General features: G+C 38.1%; 2 protein-coding genes across 3 annotated transcripts in view; one reads left to right on the forward strand and one right to left on the reverse strand.

Moving 5' to 3' along the window:
- Window positions 1-2,080: 2,080 nt before the first annotated feature.
- Window positions 2,081-21,200, reverse strand: CISD1 (CDGSH iron sulfur domain 1). Of its 2 annotated transcripts, XM_021714235.1 has the most exons (4): window positions 13,895-14,057; window positions 13,315-13,318; window positions 12,511-12,716; window positions 2,081-2,605 (listed from the first exon to the last, which is right to left on the reverse strand). In XM_021714235.1, exons 1-4 carry the CDS (start codon window positions 13,895-13,897, stop codon window positions 2,516-2,518), a joined length of 303 nt encoding a protein of 100 aa, XP_021569910.1. In that variant the 5' UTR covers window positions 13,898-14,057; the 3' UTR covers window positions 2,081-2,515. The 2 variants fall into 2 exon arrangements, with proteins under 2 accessions (XP_021569910.1, XP_008059874.1); XM_008061683.1 differs by lacking the exons at window positions 13,315-13,318; window positions 13,895-14,057 and adding an exon at window positions 20,963-21,200 and having other exon boundaries at window positions 2,182-2,605.
- Window positions 20,992-22,031, forward strand: part of IPMK (inositol polyphosphate multikinase) — a 48,037-nt gene continuing 46,997 nt past the window's right edge. Inside the window, exon 1 of the mRNA XM_008061685.2 lies at window positions 20,992-21,201. Within this exon, the coding sequence (XP_008059876.2) occupies window positions 20,992-21,201 (210 nt within the window). The remainder of the gene's footprint in view (window positions 21,202-22,031) is intronic.

Genomic DNA, 22,031 nt, shown 5'->3' on the forward strand with positions numbered 1-22,031 from the left:
CAAGGAAAATAACTCCAAATCATAAATTATCATAATTACATAATCTATGTCATAAATGATGTGAGCTTCTAAATTTCCAAAATGTTTCATTCTCAATTGTATGGTCTACAGATGCCATTAGGCATCACCAGATACATGTCACTTTGAATCACTGCAGAATAAGATTCTTCACATTAAAAACTTCTCAACCTAGCATAAGCTTTTGCTTCAGAAATTACTAGAACATAAAGTATACAGAGAAACAAAAAGATGAGAGCTTTACCTGCCTGATATTGCAACTAAACAAAGGGGCAATTAGAAGCTTTAAGGTGTTTAATCAGAACAGTAATTGCACACAATGATTTTTGTGTAAGAACACCTGACATTAACCTAACCATATCCACTTTTTTAGGTTAAATAATAAAAACAATTTTAATATCATAAAAGAATTGTAGTTCAAAAGCATGTAATAAAACTTCAACATGCCCTGTAAATACACTTACCTAATTATTTCAGATTATCAAAGTGCTCAAGAAGACCTGTATTTCATAGTATGGTCATCATTTACAATTTCGCCACACACAGTGACTGGCTGTGGCTCCAATTCCCACTATAAAAATACATGACTAACAATATAATTTAGAATTCAAATTAAAGAATATAGTTTAGTCTGTTAAAAGGATGTCTCTTTATCAGAAACTTTGGGAGTTTATGGATTTTAAAAAACAACTTTAAAAGCATGGTGTTCTCTTTTGCAGACCCATTCATACTTATTTTAAAAAGGGGAGCGGTGGGCAAGAAAGATATCTATCCTAAGAATTTGATAGAATCAGGGTTTTAGATTTTATACTGAAGATGTGGCTTAAAAACATGTTCAAGTCAGTCACACGGGCTACTTAAAGCCAGTGTACCCAATTTTGGTATCAACTTTTATCTACAGCAATATACAAAGTGCATTAACAAATATCAATAATCATATATAAAACAGGAAAGTTGCTGTCAGGTTTAATTGATGTAGCAAGTGAAAACATGTATTGACTACTATGAAGAATTCAAGTGTACTAAAAGAAATAGAATGTGTTCTTTGATCGCTTTTTTTTTTCTTGAGTTGGAGTCTCACTCTGTTGCCCAGACTGGAGTGCAGTGGCTGCTCCCGGCCACCGCAGCCTCCACCTGCTGGGCTCCCGCGACCCTTCCGCCTCAGCCTTCCAAGTAGCTGGAAATACAGGCGCGCTACCACGCCCAGCTAATTTTTTGATTTATTGTAGAGATGAGGTCTCTCCAAGTTGCCCAGGTGGGTCTCGAACCCGCGGGCTCAGGCAATCCACTCACCTCAGGCTCCCAAGGCACGGGATTACAGGCTGAGCCACCGAGTCCGGCTTCTTTGATCGCTTTCAAATTACGCTTGCCTGTATTACACATTTTGCCATTAATTTTTCCTTTTAACCTATAAAAACCAAAAATCTAATTCCTCCTTAAAAATATATTTTAAACATTCCTATCTTCTCTTATTGGTCCTAACTCTTTCCAGTTATCCTATTTTCTTTTTTTCCTGAATCAGTAATGAATGTTTCTGGTCTGAGGCTCTGAAGAGTATTACATAAACAAACACTTGTCTTCAAATTTTTGCTTTTAAGAAAAAGATCATACAATTTAAAAGCCATGTGCTTGATTAGCAAGAGTGGGTGGGAAAAAAATCTTCCCATGCCTTTGATCTAACCTTGTGACTACTATTTCTGTCATGGATATGTGGCTTTGTGATCAAAAGACTTGACTATGTGCTCCAATTCCTTCAAAGTCTTCAATTCAAGTGCTTGTCACTCCTTGGGCTAGAATTTTGGAACACTGCATTTGAGGACGTTTTTTGTGACTACTTTAAATCTAATATCATTTTGATCTAAATTTCCATTATTGGCTCCTTTAATGGATCAATTAAATATCCATGAAGATGAATACAAAGAAGTTACCATCCCTTTGTTATTGACCTGGCTGACTTATAATAAGGCGGAGTAACATTCACAGTTCACTTTGAAAACTGTGAAAACACAGATGCCATATTTTGTGTCACTACTAATGTCAAGAAAATCAAAGTCATAACAGGTTTTTCCTAGATTGTATTAAGACATTGATCACACCCTATTTACTTTCCAGGTTAATACAACAAGGTGTTAGGTTTTGAGACTTACAAGTACACCCTGCAAATACATGATTTTTGAGAATAATTTAATATGTTGACTTTAAGATACAACTACATTCTAATGTCAATATTTTAAATATAAAGAAACGGATCCTTACAAGACCAAAATAACCCACCGGTCATGAGGTTGGTTTTTACTTTTACTTTTTTTTTTCTTTAAACAAATGGGCACCACAATGTTTCAACAAGTAAGGCAAATGCCATGAACATGAAGGCTGAAGTTTGCAATATACCACATCTATAACCCAAGGGAGATGAATTAAACAGAAGTGGTAGTCATTCTAATTAACAATCAGGTAACATCATGACAAGTTGGTTTGCAGCATCAACACTGTCCATTTAAGTTTCTTTTTTCTTGATGATCAGAGGTCCCACGTTATCTCCAGTCTCTTCGTTATGTTTCGTGTGAGCCCCATCACAGAATGGGAACTAGAAGAGAAAGAGAGAATGTGAAATGTTTAATCCCCAAATAAGTATTATGCTTGGCAGAGTGCAAGATGATGCTTAATTCTAATATAGCATAAAGCTTTTTCTTGGTTATCTTATATATGCTTTTGTAAAGACCATATGTGAAGTATATATACTAAGATATAAACTTGTGGGCAATGCACAGATCACTAATTGAATTTCATTGTGACATTTGATTATGAGTGTTGAAAATCTTTTTTATGTTTATGTACTAGTTACAGTCCTTTCTAATGAATGATGTCTATGTCTATTTATTTTTTAATTATGATTATTTTTAATTTTAAAATTGTGGGGTACAATTCAGGGTAAGGTATACAAATATTCATTGTGCAGGTACCCTTGTTGATGAGGTGTGCCCCCATTCCCCAGGCAGATATCGACTACTGTCAGGGGAGGTAGGATGTCTATTTATTTATAAGAGTTTAAGTTCATTTATCTAAAATCAACTTGCATATTATCCTTAAATGGACAATTCCAAATTTCTAACATAGTGCTTCCCAGGGTGTATTCCAAAGAAGCTGAATCCTGTAAGATACTCTGATTTGCTTTCAATCTGTGTTCAAAAACGTATCACACAGCCCTTCTGAATCATAGTACACATTGTTATTTTAAAGAGTTTTGACTATAAAAAACAAACAAACAAAACACACACAGATTTAACCCAGAATTTCTCAAGCTGACTGGACTATGAACACTTTTAACCTTGATAGTCATTATGAGTTTCCTATAGAGCGTACTTTGCAAATACTGTTTGAGATGCTGTTGTTTTCCAAACTGTCACACCTGTGTTAGTAACTTTATCAAAATAAATTCTATATGTACAAGCACCTATTTTTAGGTACCATGTTATGTTGATTAGCCTACCACACTGGGATGACTGGATAATAATATGGCTAGTTTTCCTAATCACTTTATTCTTCCATATAAGCTTAACAATTTTTTTTCTTTTTGCCAAGTCTTACTTCTCTTATAGTTTTCATCCCCAGGTCTCATGCATATTTTGATAAGATTGTTATATTTTCTTTTTTTTTTTTTTTCAATTTTTTTTGAGTTGGAGTCTCACTCTGTCACCCAGACTGGAGTGCAGTGGCCGCTCCCGGCCACCGCAGCCTTGACCTGCTGGCCTCCAGCAATCCTTCTGCCTCAGCCTTCCAAGTAGCTGGAACTACAGGCATGCGCTACCATGCCCGGCTAATTTTTAATTTATTGTAGAGATGAGGTCTCACCAAGTTTCCCAGGCGGGTCTCGAACCCGTGGTCTCAGGCAATCCACTCACCTCAGCCTCCCAAAGGCGTCGGATTACAGGCTGAGCCACCGAGCCCGGCTAGATTGTTATATTTTCTATGGTTATTATAATTAGGTATCTTCATACCTGAATACTCTGGCTATATAAATATAATTGGTTTTTGCAAGTATATTCTTCTCTACTGCTAAATGATAAAATTAGGAATTCAATGTTTCTGATGACTCCTTAGGCTTTTACACTTAGAAGGTACAATTATCAGTACATTTTTTGTTTCTTTTCTTCTATATTTATATCATTTATTTCTATTTCATGTCACAGGATGAGACCTAGCATCTATCTATTAATCTTGATGTTCTAAATGTATCCACACTGTAGAATCTGGGGTTTTACTGTTTAGAATAAGGTACATTGCTGCAGTGAAGTCTTGGTTTTAAGAGTAACAATCACCTCATTACTCACAGTGATGGGAGTATAATCTTAGATATGTGAAACTTGACAATGATGGTATATAATCTTAAACTTTGATATCCAAAAGTCTGTATCCTAAGATTAACATAATATTTGGTTGATGATAAAGAAACCCATTTTAACTTTACTATCTGTAAATAATTATAAGAGGAATAAAATTAGTTAAAAATTACAGAACTCAAGGTATCAGCATAACTTATACTTCAGGTATAAATTCTATCGTGGAGTAGATGGCAGTGTAGATGTAATATATGTAAAGCTTACATTATTTTTTTTTTAGGTCACTAAGATGTGGTACATAGTATATTCATACTTAAAACAAAGTACTTGCAGCAAAAACATAAACCTAAGCTTTCAGTTTTTTTCTTGGCATGAATGAGGAAAAGGCTATAAAAATCAAACTAAAATGTATCCCACAGCAAAGTACAGCATTTCAAAGTGACATATGTTTAATAAACAAACACAGATGATTTTACAGCAAGAATAAAAGTTTACATTGTAAAACACTCCATTTTTATAAACAGCACACACAAAACACTTCACTGTATAGTTTTATCCACATAGCTTATAAAATACATTCCTAAAAAATGTAATATTTCTAAATAAAAAGCCTCAGATAACTTATTGAAGTGGCATGTTTAACTTTTATTTCTTTTTAAGTCTTATGTTTAAAATATTTTAAAAACCAGCATATTTTCTCAAATTATTTTCTTTATATTTAGAAAGAGAAATCTGAACAGAAAGATATACAAAGACTACCTTATAAAATATTAATGAGAATACATTTTTCTAATAATTCTGCCTAAAAATGAAAATTAGCCAGTTTCTTCATGTTCTTAAAAGCACACAAATACAAAACATACATTTCTTTAAAAAGTAACAGGCAGTAGATCCTGGTTATTTGTTATTAAGTTTTCATGTGCCTCAAGTATATAAAACTTTGACGCCTTTAAAAGAAACCAGGTAATAAAAATAATTTTATTCAGAGACACTTTTTTTGAGAGTTTGGGTCTCTGTCAACCATACTGGAGTACAGTAGCACAATAACAGCTTATCACAGCCTTTACTTCCTGGGCTCAGACAATCCTTCCACCACAGCCTTCCAAGTACCCAGGACTACTGGCATGTATACCATGCCTGGCTAATTTTTTGATTTTTGTAGAGGCAGTGTCTTACTATGTTGTCTAGGCTGGTCTCAAACTCCGGGTTCAAGAGATCCTCCAGCCTTGGTTTCCCAGAGTGCTAGGATTACAGGCGTGAGTCACCGCACCCAACCAGAAACACTAATCTTTTGATGGTACTTTTTACATCACTTAAATTAACCACAGGAATAATTGCCTTAAATCAGAATCATCTCCCAAAACTTGTAATTAGATTTATTCATCAGGGATTTCTCATTTTAAGTTAATAAAAAGATTAAAAAGTTTTTTCAACCAAGGGCTAAAATGGGCGATTTCAAGATAGGATTGTCAATTTTTAAGGAATACATTATATATATATTAATGGACTATAGTTATTTAAATTAATTCATGAGTCTCAATATAGTATAAGTGAACAAATGGTAACTACCTGGCATTAAAATCCAAACAGTAAATTATAAAACAATATTTGTGTTTTTCAGGAAGTGCTTTCCTTTATTTTTGACCTTTCTATATAGGAGAAAGAAAATATGTGGTAGATATATACTTTCAAACATAATGTAGGAAGTATAGGAAGTTTTGTATTAAATGATATCACAAAAACAAGATAATTTTATTAACCTTCTCTCCCTGAAAATCTTGGTATTTGTAAAATTGTCAAGCAAAAAGTGAAAATACAAAAAATCACAATGGGGGCTGTGTGTAGTGGCTCATGTCTGTAACCTCAGTACTTTGGGAGGCCAAGTACTGGGAGGATTGCTTGAGTACAGGAGCTCGAGACCAGCCTAGGCAACATAGCAAGACTCTGTCTCTACGAAGAATAAAAAAGTTAGCCAGGTGTGGTGGAGTGTACCTGTAGTCCCAGTTACTTGAGAAGTTGAGGTGGGAGGATCGCCTGAACCTAGGTGGTCGAGGCTGTGGTGAGCTATGTTTATGCCAATGCACTCCAGTCTGGGCGGCAGTGAGACCCTGTCTCAACAACAACAACAAAAACAACAACAAGCCCCAAAACCACAATGGGTATATATATTTAATTCAGTTGATGTAGTACGGATAATTTGTTCTAAGTGCTTGTTTATTAACAAATCCTGGAAAAAGTCTGTAAATCCAAGTGGCTGAATTTCCTTTATGTTTTGAATATATCCTTTTATGCTTATTAACTCAATTTGAAAACTACAAATCCCAAACATCTTTAAAGGATGAGAAGAAGAGGTTGGAATAAAAAGTTTAAGAGAAAAATACTAGAGATCCTTTTTCTTCACAGAGAAAACCAGCAATGTCATCAGGGTTTTGATAAAAAATACAAGATTTATTTCTTTTTAATGGCAGCAGATTTCAAGTTATATCTGTTTTAAGGGTGATTCAAGATAGAATAAATAAATAAATGTTCCTCCTTTGACTTCTCTTCCACCGGAAACAATTTTTTTTTAAAGACAATTATCTTCCTTCTCAAAGCTTTGTACTTAAAAAAAATTAACGTAATAATTTTAACAAAGAGATAGGGTCTTGCTATATTGCCCAGGCTGTCTTGAATTCTTGGTCTCAAACCATCCTCCCACCTTGGCTTCCCAGAGTGCTGGGATTATAGGTGTGAGTCACTGTTCTCAGCCCAAACTCCGTGCTTTTTTTTGAGTTGGAGTCTCACTCTGTCACCCAGACTGGAGTGCAGTGGCCGCTCCTGGCCACCACAACCTCGACCTGCTGGGCTCCAGCAATCCTTCCGCCTCAGCCTTCCAAGTAGCCGAAATTACAGGCAAGCGCTACCATGCCCAGCTGATTTTTTGATTTATTGTAGAGATGAGGTCTTGCTGCCCAGCAGGTCTCGAACCCGCGGGCTCAGGAACTCTGTGCTTTTAATGAGAATTTTTATTTTATGTCCCAAGGAAGTTGCCTGGCTCATTACCATTAACCGTCCAGAAAAATATGCTTGCTTTGGTTGAGAAAGAAAATCAAAGTAATGAGATCTTTGAGACTAACTTAGAAAATATAGTATTTTATACCATTTTACGCATTCATTTTAATAAAACATAAAACTGTAGCTAGAATATGAAAATGTATAAACAGAAATTAAGATCTCTTACAAGACTCTTTACATGGATTGGCCAAGGAATGCAACCAACATTCAGAACTACGAAGAAATGAACTCTGTACAACTCACTTCTAAATCATTAATAGAATAGAGAATTGAGTTCTAGCTCTTTCATACCCTGCCACCCCAAACCAGAAAAAAGTCCACTATCAAAACAATACAAAATCACAACTCAACCTCAAACTTGTAAATGAAAGAAAATGACTGTAAGTATGTCCAGTTGCATTTCATTTCAATTTCAGTTAAGCTCTTCAAGTAAACTGGCAAGGCTTTCCTCTTTCTTCCTTCTTTTTTTTTTGAGTTGGAATCTTACTCCATCGCCCAGACTGGAGTGCAGTGGTACACTCATGGCCACCCCAGTGTCGACTTGCTGGGCTCCAGCAAGCCTTCCGTCTCAGTCTTTCAAGTAGCCAGAACTACAGGCACATGCTACCATGCCTGGCTAATTTTTTTTTTAATTGTAGAAACAAGGTCTTGCCAAGTTGCCCGGGCTGGCCTCGAACCCATGGGCTCAGGCAATCCACTCACTCCGGGCTCCCAAAGTGCTGGGATTACAGGCCAAGCCACTGAGCCCGGCCTCCTCTTTCTTCTTAGCTGAATTCTTTGCTGTCCTTGTTCAAACTATCTCCTGGGTGGCTATCATACAACTCAGCAAATAATGTACCCTATCTGAGGCAGGGGGATGGGAATCTAGTCAGACTTTGTTCCATAATCTTCCCTCTTACATCAAAGTTTTTTCACCTTGTTTTGAATGTAAGACCATTTCCTTCCACCTGTTGTCAAGACACCACTCTCTCAAAGAGTACCTATCCCTGTAGTCCCTTTAATCATTTCCTGTCTTCGGGTTCCTTTTATTCTCACTTCCAATATGAATACCATTTTGTGAAATAGTTGATCCCCTCCATATCTGTGGGTTCTGCATCCAGACTCAACCAACTACAGATAAATGATAAAAAAAATTGTGTCTATACTGAACACGTACTTTTTCTCTTATTATTCTCTAAACAATACAGTATAACAATTTACACTGTATTAGGTATTATAAGTAACCTAGAAATGATTCAAAGCATACAGGAATATGTGCATAGGTTATATGCAAGAACTACAACATTGTAAATTAGAGACTTGAGCATCCTTAAATTTTGATATCCTGAGGATGTCTGGAACCAATCCATGAATTACGAGGTAAGGCTGTACTATGAAATAGGCTAATTTCTGAAACAGCAGAGGAAATGCCCATTCTGGGAAGAAGAGAGCAGATGTTGGGTCATTAAAAAAGTAATTTCTATACATTACTAAGAGATCTGATTCACTAGGTTTGGGAAATCTGCTCAAAATGTTAGAAACACACAACAGGTTACTAGCGATTGTGCTTTAAGATGAATCGAAATTAAAGTTTATATCATGTAACTTTTTTTCATTGGTCAAAAGGCATTTAAATTGTTATATTATAAATACAAGAGGTTTTTTTTATAGGAGGGAAAAACTATTGAATATAAATTCACTATAACCATTTAATCAAAGGCATTACAAGTCTTCTATGAATTGGCATCTAAGTGTGTGACTTGGCTTGGCACCTGTGCAATAATGTACCTGTAGGAAATTTCCAAAGGTGTATGAAGAATAACAACATTCATAACTTGAATAATATTCAAAGTAGACTCTTAATTGGTTCATGCAGGAATAATAAGTGCCCAAAGTTCAGTGAAAATTCAGAACTGGTAAGTCCTAAATGAAAAGAGGATCACTAAATGGCATAAAAAACAAGTCCTTCCTCCCTCTCCAGCCCTTGAAAATAGAATGACTGCTCTGGCATTCCCTCTCTTAACGTCTACCTACAGGAAATGGCAGTCTCTAGTCTAACCACCTAGAAACTAAATTGTAAAATGAAAGAATAATTCTGGAATGTTTTTGTTGAATTATAAAGTTCTAATAAACATTTAAACCACTAGTTTATGTCCATTTGTGATTCTTCCTGAAATGTTTGAGATCTTAGTTCATCAAAGTCCATATTTACTTTATTGGATTCTTAACCTCTGGGAAAACCCAATCAAAGCAAACACCCTTTATTTACCTCAAAGTCAATCTTCAGTGTCCATGCAAGCAACTACCTTATTTCTTTTCTTTCCACTCACTACTGAAAATCTGACATATACTCAAATTTGTCATTTCTTTATTAGTTAATCCACACTTTAACCCACTTTGACACAGCCTCGATTCCAATTATTCTGTTGAAATAACACCAGAAGGGAAATTGCTTAATCTAACCATATTACTATAATAGTCAATTCACCTGGGTGTTTTCACACAGACCAATGTTCAAATACTAAATTTTTGAAACTTTTGCCTTTTCCACTTTGAAGCCAAGATATTTTTAGTTTTATTCTAACCTTTCTGGCCCATTCTGTCTTCTTAAATGGCTCCTGTTCCTTTTTCCAAAATGCAGAAAATTCTCCAAAATTTCATACTTAGCTCTTGATTTTTATCTGTATCAAGAGTCAGCTGCATTCCTATACCTGACTCATCGGGTTTGCTGATCTCTATCTCTAACCCTCATGTCTCAGCTTTACTCCCACATTTCACATCCTCTGTTGTACATTACCATTCGACTATGACCTCAAATTCACTCTTTGAAAGTGAACTACTCACCATTGTCCTGGAAAATCAGCTTTTCTCCTTGAATTCCTCATTTCTGTTAATGGTACCACCCTCTTCTTATCTCTCACTTCTTCAATTTCTACAGCTAATACCCTGGTCTAAGTATCATAACTCTATGTCTGAAATCCCTGTCAACAAGCCATGTTTGGAGACACAAACTCTTCCCACTGACCCTCAAGACCACCTCATTTTCTTCCTAGGGGGAGGACAGTGCAAAGACTAGACTAGATTCTTCACCTATCTTGCCTTTGCTCACAAGTTCTTTCTTGCAGATTTTGAGAAAGAGTTCCCAGTACTTCCAGTTTATTAAAATGCCACCAATTTTTCTTGAAGCAATTTAACTCCCAATTTTCTCAGAAAATTCTAGCCCATGGTGTCATCTCTCCCTTTTATAGTCCATTTATTGAGAACACTTATGCTACATCTACTATAGACACCTAAGATATCCAATGTTTTACTATTTAATTTTTCTCATGCATGTATGTATAGTAGAAAGTAAATGATTTAAGATGACTGACTAAAGAACTATTAAAACTTAGAAACTCCACAACTTCTAGATGCATAATTTTCTTTTCTTTCTTTTTTTTTTTTTTGAGAAAGTAGTAATTTATTAGGAAGACAGTATAGCTCCAGCAGCAGGAGGGGTCCCAAAGGGTTATCCTAGATGCCTAACTTTCTATGTTTCAATGAGCAATGAGATAATGGAGCCTCTGACACACACACCTTTTAAGAGATAAGCCAGGTCCAGTCTATGGAATATTATTGAGAGAGTATTTTCCAGCAACCCTGCTAGTACTTACTAACAATCCAACATTCCAAATAAATAGTGCTCTTAAGATACAATTTGTTGTACTGGGCTTATTAATTTTTGGTTTATATTACACATATCCATTAAGGAGTTTTCAGATAAAATGGCATAATTTAAAAGCACTTTATCACTGGATTGTGCAACATCAATCATTGGGGTAAAAAGGAGTCAGTGAAATATGTTTTCTAGTACAGGTTGAGTATTCTTTATCTAAAATTTTGGGAATAGAAGTATTTTGGATTCCAGAGTTCTTTTTTTTTTGAGTTGGAGTTTCACTCCGTCGCTCAGACTGGAGTGCAGCGGCCGCTCCCGGCCACCGCAGCCTCGACCCACTGGGCTCCGGTGATCTTTCCGCCTCAGCCTTCCAAGTAGCCGGAATTACAGGTGCGTGGTACCACGCCCGGCTGATTTTCGATTTATTGTAGAGATGAGGTCTCACCAAGTTGCCCAGGCAGGTCTCGAACCCGCGGGCTCAGGCAATTCACTCACCTCAGCCTCCCAAAGGCGCGAGATTACAGGCTGAGCCACCACGCCCGGTGGATTCCAGAGTTCTTAAATTTTGAAATATTTTCATGTACATAATGAGCTAGCTTGAGAATGAGACCCAAACCTAAACATAAACTTCATTTATGTTTCATGTACACATTATAGACATAGCTCCAAGGTGATTTTATACAATCTTTTTAATAATCTTGTGCATGAAACAAAGTTTGTATATATTGGACCATCAGAAAGAAAAGGCCGTCATTATTTCAGCCATCTGAATGGAAAATCTATGGTTGTCTGGCATCATCATCCCTGACTCTGAATTTGTATGCTACCAATAAGCAATCACTTTCTTGATGTAAAAAATACATACCAGAAATACAGTGAAAAAATAATGTATTCAGGGTAAATAAAGAGCATAGTAGAATTACCAGAATACCTGTACCAGCTGCTAAACAGCAGCAGCTGAAGGGGACAGGGAGGGTCTTTTTCTGCCTTGGGGCTGGTCTCAAACTCCTGGGCTCAGGCAATCCTCTCATCTTAGCCTCCCAAAGTGCTGGGATCACAGGCTTGAGCCACCACACCCAGCCACTCCCCCCAAAAAGAATGCATTTTTTTTTGTGTGTTTGATTAGGTTGCACACTCCATTTCCTAGGATAGTAGAAGCTAAGATGCACTTGGGGAAGAAATCCTAAGAGTAAGTTAAAGGGATTTTTCTCTTTTCTTTGGCCAAGAATATAGTTAAATTTGCCCAGGCGCAATAAGGTACAATGTAATTTTACTGTGTAGTGGTGATATATTTTAGTAAATATTTCCTTAAGAGTATATGGAAAACAAAGAAAAACAATCCATTAAAAAAACAAAGAATAAAAAGGAAAAGCGTAACAATACCTGGTGACAACTTTTAAAGAATAGTTTAAAAACAAATGTTACATTAAGAACAGCATTGTATGAAGAAAGTGTTTTCCTCACCTTTTTGGACCTCCAACAACGGCAGTACACAGCTTTATCTCCTAAATCCTCCATGTCAAATGCATGTACTATCTTGGGGTTGTCTTTCTGGATGTGAAGGTTTACCATTGCTTTATTGCGATGATCTTTAACATAAAATCTTTTGTAAGCTAAATAACCAATTGCAGCTGTCCCAGCAGCAATGGTAACTGCTGCAATCCATTCAACTAGAGCAGGGAAAACAAACAAACAAACCAGAAATAATTTATTAAATTATTAAAACCAAAATATACACTAATAATATTACATGAATGTTCAGGAAATCCAGTTTTTGAGTATTAAGCATCCCAACAGTCGAAGGTTTTGTTTTTGTTTTTTTTTTGAGTCAGAGTCTCACTCTGTTGCCCAGGCTGGAGTGCAGTAGCACAATCACAGCGATCCACAGCCTTGACCTGCTTGGCTCAGGAGATCCTTCTGCCTCAGCCTTTCAAGTAGCTGAGAACTACAGGCACACGCCACCACATCTGGCTAATTTTTTGATTTATTGTAGAGATGAGGTCTCGCCAAGTTGCCCAGGCTGGTCTCAAACCCCTGGGCTCAGATGATCCTCTTGCCTCCGCCACCCAAAGTGCTGGGATTACAGAGTGAACCACTGCTCCCGGTCCAAGGTTTTAAATGTTAACAAAATGACTAAACATACTGGTGTAATAGTCCTCTGTTAAGACTTGTCCCAGCCCTTAACTGAGGCAATTGTGCATGATGACAGTGAAATTAAGATAGAAGAGGGAAACTTAAAAATTATTTTATAGCTGGAGAATAAAAAACAAGACTCAATAACTGTTTAAATGTGTTTATAAATAGATTTTATAATACATGAGCCTGCGGGCATGTGAGCCTGCAGACCTGTGGGTACCTATTGCTTAAAAAACAAAACACCTGAAATATAATAATTCAGATTGCAAATGAGACAAAACAAAATCAGGAAGTTATGTTAACAAAATGACTCATAGGAGTTCGCTTAAATAGCAAGACCCTTAGTGGTTTTAAAATGATTTATCAAAACTCACTTGCAATTATTGCATAAAGCTACAACAGAATTGGTATTCAAAGAAAAAAAAAAAGACAAATAAAACCATCCTACTGTTAAACATTCAAAGGAATATATCTAGCAGGATTCTAGTTTCAAAGTTATTCAAAAGTCTGTGTTTTAAAATTTCAAAGTGCTTTCTCATTAAAATAAAAATCAGATGTACTAATTTCATAGAAAACATGATTAACATAATTACAGCTATATTCTCACTTAATAAATTCTAATTTATCTGAATTTCCTTCAAACTTTATTTGAAATTTAATGGCATTATTCTACTTCCTAAAAAAAAAAAAAAAAATTGTGTGACTAATCAACCATCTATTTATTCTTTTTGTGTAGTTTTTCAAGTCTTTAGAAAAAACCCAAGGGCTTAACAGCTACCCCAGCTCCAGGCAATGTTGGAGAGAAGAAAGTTCTGCATAATCTGGTTAGACTCAGCCTCAGAGAAGAGTTGTCTATTTCCAGCATGGAGTGGGCTGCAGGAAGAAGTTGAACAGGGGTCAGGATAAACACACTGGACTGCTTCCCAGTACTTCCTGTGTCAGATCTTCACAGTGTTTGAAATAAGTTCCCAGACTATCAAATAAAGCCCTAGAGAGATAAGTAAAAAAAAAAAAAAAAAAAAAAAAGAAAATTCCAAGGCCAAATAAAAACACATAATGAATAATTAACTATATGGCTTTCTTGCACTACTAAGTCAAATTTCTTATTTCACTAATGTGATAAATCCATACTTAAAGGTGCCTTACATAAAACTGGAGCTCAATTGTTTAAAACTCTAATGGAAAGGAATGACCACCCTCACAGTTTCTTTTATCTTGGTCTTCTTTTCTAGCTTGCTTAAGAATGTAGATTTTATCAAATGTTTAATTGACATGTTCCTTGGATTCTATTTTCAACCACACTAGTATTTTTCTTTACAAAGCAATATTTATTTATTTAGAGTTGGGGTCTCATTCTGTCACCTAGGTTGGAGGGCAGTGGCACAATTACAGCCCACTTCAGCTTCAACCTCCTGGGCTCAGGGGAATCCTCCTGCCTTAGCCTCCCAAACAGCTGGGACTACAGGCCAATACCACCATGCCAGCTAATTTTTTCATTTGGAAAGTAATTTAGTTTGTTTTCCTTCCTACAAAATTTCCATTCCTCCTTGCTATAATCCCTTAAAATAAACATTAACGTCCTTCCTAGTTGCTGCATGACTGAGGAAACAAGTTAATAAGTCATTTGGCAGCTTCAAACCTTTAGCCTCATCAGGTGTTTTTAAATTAGGTACATGTTTTGTGTAGATTTGTCTTGAATTTTAGTGCTCCATCATGGTATTATTACCACTGTTGTAATTCCAAGCAGGGATGTAACTTTGCTGTGATTTTTAGCTGGATCCATGATCTTTTCTGACGCATTTCTTACCATGGTTCTTTCTTGAGAAAATACTCCCTAAGTCAGAAGCTATAGCAAGCTACTTCTTAGCTAATGGAAAGCCACTCTAAGTACCTAATGTACTTATCACAAATGGGCTAAAACACTACTTTGCATAGGATACACGGTCAATAATGTTTGCCAAATGCTGTCTTTTAGTACATACTCAAAAGGGGGCAATATCCCGAAAGACTAAAATAACATAGCTCCCTAAATGCCAATTTCAGTTAGACCTTACTTTTTAGGTGAATTATAAAGTTCTTAATAATATATTTGTTTGAATATTGCCGACATATTGCCAAAAGTCCTGAGGTTCAAAGAACAACTACAATTGGCTAGCATTAATTTGTTTCATGATATAAAAAGAGAAACCTATAGGAATTTCTACATGAAACTCGTAACAGGTCAACAGAATCTCTCCTAATAATTAAAACATTCTATCTTCTTTTCTCATACTACCAAGTGAAAACTTAGGTGACATTTTTCTTTTTTTAAAGGCTGACCTCCCTTGGATTTATTGATGGTGGAAGAAATGACAGAATAACTGACACGGAAAAGAAGCAAGATCCCCCGCCCCAAAAAAAAGGAAGACCAAAGGCATTGCTGAAATAAATGGAAGCTGACTTCAGACACTAAACAAGAGTGACTGCCCCATGGAGACTCAAAACATGCACTCTGTGACCCTACCCCCAGCAAGGGTCACTTATGAGGCTATGTAAATGTCATAGTACCATTTGTGTGCTAGAAAAATAGCTTTGTGTTTGCTCCAAAGTCTTAAAAAAAGAATTTCCTTTTTTTCCCTCCTTCCCAAATTCTAATTCTCTAATCTCATTAGGGACAAATGCAAGAGTTCCCAGAAGTAAAGAAAAATGTAGCTATATTATAATTTCATGACTGCTGCCTGAATCAGTTTTTTTCTGGCAAAAAGCTGTGGATGCCACTGGCAACTCAAGGGAAAAAAAGGAAAAGGAAACTATTTGAAGATAGACAAAACTGATGACAGATTCAAAAGTTGGCAATTAGGATAAAGAGCTAAAAAACTTTTAAAGTAAGCAAATAAAAATAACAAATAACATTCAGTCCTTGATAAAACAGACCTATTAAGAACAGGCACAATCTCAACAGCAACAAGGAACTTGATATCGAGACCTAATTTTTAAAGACACTTCAGCTGGCACCTTCCAGACATGGTTCAGAACTGGGGTTCAGAAAAATCCTGAGCATTAATTCTACCTCTTCTAGTTTACTTTCATTTTCCTTTTCAATAAACATTTCTCAAGGCACAATTATTCCTGTAGTTAGGACAAACCCCACCGTACCAAACCTTGCTTAACAGTGCTATTTTCATAAATACCATTAAACATCAAAGATACAGCAAAGGCAACATTTCTAAATAAGCCCCCTTTTTAATTCTTCTATGGTTTACTACTTCTTTGCTTTTCTCTCTCAAAATTACTTAGAGATGGAGAAAATATGAACTTGTTCCTATATCCCACACACTTGTTTAAAACCCAACCCTTGCCTTTTCTTTACTGTGAAGACTACTTTACTTTGACTAAGACAGAAATCTCACTCTGCTTGTTTTCTGTTAGATCCTTTTTTGCCCCAAACTGCCCCTTCGTGCTCACTGTCAACTGCCACAGAATCAGAATGTTCTTCCTCTTCTATCGGGGGTGGGGGAGTGGGGAGTTGTGTTTAAACCTTTCCCTCTCCCACAGACAAGTAGCAAGTAGGCTGTGCCTGGTAATGTCTTTTTTTTTTTTTCCTAAGGCCTGACATACAGGTGGCATTTAGTGGAGTAAAAAGAAGTAATAGATGACTAATTTAAATTTGCAATTCCATCTGTCTATCCTACCATTGCATTGCTCTTACATCAAATGACTTATCTTTGTCCTCATCTTAACTTATTGTATCAAAATGCAGAATTTACTTCCTGAGATTAAAAAAAAATAACGTTATTATGGAATAATTCAGACAAACACAGGGAATGTTATAATGAACCCCCATTTACCCTCACCCAGTTCAACAAGCATCAACTGATGGACAATCTGGTTTCATCGATAGCTCCAAATCCCACCCCCCATTATTTATTTATTGTTTATAATCTATAGGAGCTGTCTCTTTTATTCTCAGTATGATTCACACATTCCTTCTTAGACAAAAACAAACCCTTAGTTACTTTAAATGAATCAATGAATTTAGTGCATCTAAATAATAATTTCATTATGCTGAGGTTAAATGAATTGGAACATTATGAATTAGTTTCAATAAATTACACAAGGTCATAGAAATAAAAGAATAAAAAGTTGTGAAATGCAATTTCAGATATTGTAATGATCAGGGTTTGGGATGGATAACAAAGCACAAGGTAGGCAGACAAATTCCTATTTTGTAACCTGAGGGTAAAGGAAAGTATGAAAAAAGTGATTTGAAGGTCAGGCAAGGAAGGACTTTAAAAATATTTGGTTTAGTTGGCTTTTTTTTTTGAAGATGAGGGTGAATTATGAGTAACTTTAAGCTGAAAAGAAGAAAATCTTTATGAGAAACTGAAGATTTAAGAGCAACAAGAGGCTGGGCGTGGTGGCTCATGCCTAGAATCCCAACACTTTGGGAGGCCAAGGTTAGAGGACTGCTGAACCCATGGGTTCGAGACAAGCCCCGGTAACTTGGCAAGACCTCATCTCTACAATAAATCAAAATACTAGCTGGGTGTGGTGATGCATGCCTGTAGTTCCAGCTACTTGGAAGGCTGAGGCAGAAGGATCGCCTGAGCCCTGCAGGTCGATGAGCCATGAGCGTGCCATTGCACTTCAGTCTGGGCGACAGAGTGAGACTCTGACTCAAAAAACAAACAAAAACCAAAGAGCAACAAGTATCAGTGAGGCAAGAGTTCAAGGAAGCATTAGAAAGTGGCATCTGACAGCCTCAGAGTTAATCTCTTCCTTGCAAAAGAAGGCAATGAGTTAAAAGATGAGAGCAGATTCAATGAGTTTTGCAGCTATCCAGGAGGAGGAGGATGTTTGGAAGGGTCATCTATTGGATGTGATGAGGAATTTTAAGAGACTCAGTGCTAGAAACTACAAGAAACCAATGGACTCACTGACCATACTGGTATCAAAAGCCATTGTGCTGACCAGGACCTTTGGCAGTATTTCAATTCCAATTATTCATTCTCTCTCTCTCTTTTTTCTTTTTTTTTTTAAATCAGAGTCTCACTTGGTTGCCCAGGCTGGAGTGCAATGGCACGCTCATGGCCACCACAGCCTTGACCTGCTGGGCTCAGATGACCCTTCTGCCTCAGTCTTCCAAGTAGCTGGAAACTACAGGCACACATTACCATGCCTCACTAACTTTTAAATTTATTGTAGAGACAAGGTCTCTCCATGTTACCCAGTCTGGTTTTGAACTTGTGGGCTCAGGCAATCCTCTCGCCTCCATCTCCCAAAGTGCTGGGATTACAGGTGTGACCCACTGTGCCCGGCCCAATTATTCATTATCATTGCCTCTTTCTGATTCATCCTGGCCTCCCATTAAGTTTTATTTATAATTCACTTATTAGTTTTCTTTTGAATAAAACAAGAATTCTGCATGAAGATATACATCCTTTTTTAATTTTTACACTTATACAGCGCTTGCCATTGTCCCACACCATTCTAAGCCCTTTATAATTATAAATTCGTTTAATTGAGAAAAAACATGATCATCTTTCCCCTAAATTAAGATCTAAATTTATTTTCAAGCTGTAGAAATTAGTTGGTTTGGTTTAAAAACTGAGAGTAGAAGTGAACTTTTATGAGATCCCAAGACATTATTTGTCCCTACCTTGCCTATACTGTATTTGAGGAGGAAAGTGCTAGTAGAAGGGATTTATAAAGGCTTTGGGCCTCTCCCTATGGTCCTCACAACAACCTTTATGAGGTTTGATGAAACAAAAAGTAGTTATTCTTCATAACAAAGTTGAACACTTGAAGCTGAAGTGATTTCCTATCTGTTAGACAATGGCGAACTAATGGGAAAGTTGCTTTTGAATTAATTCCCTTATCGTTAGACTTAAAACTTGTTCTAATTGCAGGACAGATTAGCCTGCAGCTAGTGTTAAATCCTAGGGGTTTACCTATTTCACATTTCAATCGTATGCTACCTATTGAGTTTAGTGCTCATACACACAAAATGATCCCACATTTTAAACAAACCCACATTTGGGAATCTTTTGGCTCACATCAAGCATGTGCAAACATTCTTCCTGTAAAATTAAAATTATCAGCGGCATGAGTCATGAACATCTCATTTCACACAATAGTCTTATTCCCAAGAAAAATATATATTTTTAAAAAACAAAAACACAAAAATCACTCCCTATTTTAAGTGCACCAAGGTGCCTCTATTTAAAAGATTCTCATGGCCGGATGCGGTGGCTCAACCTTGTAATCCCGGCACTTTGGGAGGATGAGGTGAGAGGAATGCCTGAGTCCAGGGATTTTGAGACCAGTCTGGGCAACTTGGTGAGACCTCATCTCTACAATTACCAAAAAAAAAAAAAAAAAAAGGGCCGGTGCGGTGGCTCACGCCTATAATCCCAGCACTCTAGGAGGCTGAGGTGAGAGGACAGCGTGAGCCCATGGGTTTAAGACCAGCAACTTGGCAAGACCTCATCTCTCAACAAATTAAAAAAAAAAAAAAAAAATTAGCCAGGCGTGGTGGTGCATGTCTGTAGTTCAGCAACTTGGAAGGCTGAGGCAAAAGGATCACCTGAGTCCTGCAGGTTAAGGTTGCGTTGGTGAGCATGCCACTGCACTGCAGCCTAGGTGACAGAGAGACTCCAACTCAAATAAATAAAAGAAAATAAAAAATAAAGGATTCTCAGGATGAGTATCCTTTGAAATAATTTTTTGCAAATAATCACCTTATCATTAGTAATTTAGAAGTTTCACAGACTATCACCCTCACTCCACCAGGTAAAGTTGGTCAACAGAAGTGGAACTCTCCAATTTATGGAATCTACCTTTACATTACAAAATTAGGGCTTTAGTTAGTAGGAACTAACAACAGATGTTCTGTATTTACTGAGTGTATCAACGGGCACTACGGATGTTCAATATTTACTGAGTGTATCAACGGGGCTACTTTTAATTAACTTCTGGACAATCTCTTTACCTTTACTCAACTACAGTTACAGGTAACCAAACCTTGAGGAGTGGCGTTTTATACCAGGCAGAGATCACACATATCATGTGGCTGGTATACAGTATTATATGAACAATTATAACACCACCAAAGAGGGTTATAAAGTGAAACGTCACACTAAACGACTCCTATAAATTGTTTTAAATTTAATTGGACCTTCTGGTAAGTATAGTTTCCCAATGTTAGGTATGAGCACAAGGGAAGGAAGGCTGAAACCTGAAGGTTAAACGGTCTCAGTAAAAAGCTGGGAAAATTGAAGACCTCAGATTCGGTTTCTTCCCTTCAAAAAAAAAAAATCTGCAAAACTAAGATGTGATTAGTCATGCACCGCTTCAGGGACTGCAGGAAATAGAGGTTCTGGCTCCACGCTGACTTAGATGTGAGAAGGAAAAACGCATTTGTTTTCCTCACCTTGCCTTTTTTCAGGCCCTGTGACTTAAGGATAGAGAAGCATCATAGGAGGGAACAAGAAAAGCTAGCAGCGTGGTCATCAGGTTTTAGGGTTTTGGCTAGTAAGGGGAAACGAGGACCAGAGATGGGTAGACGCCTGCATGACTCCACGCACTTATGCCCAGTGACACCGTCAATCTCTACCCCGCCTTCGACCCCTCTCCCTGTGCCGCCCAGAGTCGGCAGCCGGGCTGTCCGCGCTCGCCCTTGTCTCTCAAGGTTATAGGACCGGCGGGTGCGCAGGGCGGCGGCAACAACCCAGGGGAGCTGCAGGCACTGTAACCTGTGCGCAAGGCCGCCAGCCTCACCCACTCCGGGGCCCCACTTCACCTCGAACGCTGGAATTGGAAGTCAGACTCATGGCGCCGTCGCTTGCAGGGCGTGTGCACTGGATACCCGGCGCAAACGGGCTCGCGCGGACAGCGGCAGCCGGGGTGCGAGAGGCGCTCGGAGGGCAGACACCGGGCTGCGACTGCGCAGGCGCCGCGACAGGCCCTAAGCACGTGTGTGGGAGACCGACCGCGGTGAATACCGAGCATGCGTGGAGCGGCGTCCTGGGCCTTAAGGAAGTCTCGAGTCCGGATTTTGACAGCAGCACGAGGGGGGAGGAGGAAGAGACTTAGAGGGGGAGCCACTGAGTCTGCGCAACGCTGACGGGCGGGGCTCTAGAGCGGAGGGGCGGGGCCCGGGGACTGGGGCGGCCGGGCCAGATTTTACGTTTCTTGCAGGTGTGTCGGTTTCTGGGGGGGGGCGAGAAGTGCTAGTTGGATGCTTACCTCCACCAAACGTCTCAGATTTCAACCCAGAAATTCTTGTTCAGTTCTTGTTTCTTTTTACTTGCAAGGCCAGGTCCAGTTTTCATATAATATCCCAGTGGCAGACATACGGAATCAATGACTGGGTCCCATTCCACAACCTCCCGTAGCTCCTGGGGTGCAGCCTTCCTTCTGGCTTTGACCTAGTCAGTCATCTGCCCGGGACCTTGGCACCCGTGCGATCGGACTGTCGAATGGGAGAGGGAAAAAAATAACGAATTCCTTCAAAAAGAAAATTCACTTTAGTTCCCTGTCTTCTACAGCCTGAAACCAGTGCCCGTTCCATCATCATCATCATCATCATCATCATTATATAAGAGCGGCTCAGAGGCAGCAATTTGTGGCGGGGGTGAGGATGAATGGGAGGATGTTTTGAAGGTGCATCTTCTAACAAGCAGCCTGTGTTTACTTCGGTTGCTTTTGTGCGGGCGGGCGGGACTTGGGGGAGTTGATTGCAGCGAAGGGGAGGCCTGTGGAGCCCCCTTGGGCGCAGCGACTGCCTCCCGGTGGCAGGACCTATTGCGCCTCACCCTCGGAAGCCCCTGGCGTCTCGGAGGCCGCCCCCGGGACGTGCAGAAACGCGC

This window comes from Carlito syrichta, unplaced genomic scaffold (genome assembly GCF_000164805.1).
Source record: "Carlito syrichta isolate Samal-C Ts95f unplaced genomic scaffold, Tarsius_syrichta-2.0.1 Scaffold305437, whole genome shotgun sequence".
In the NCBI taxonomy this organism is placed as follows: Eukaryota; Metazoa; Chordata; class Mammalia; order Primates; family Tarsiidae; genus Carlito; species Carlito syrichta.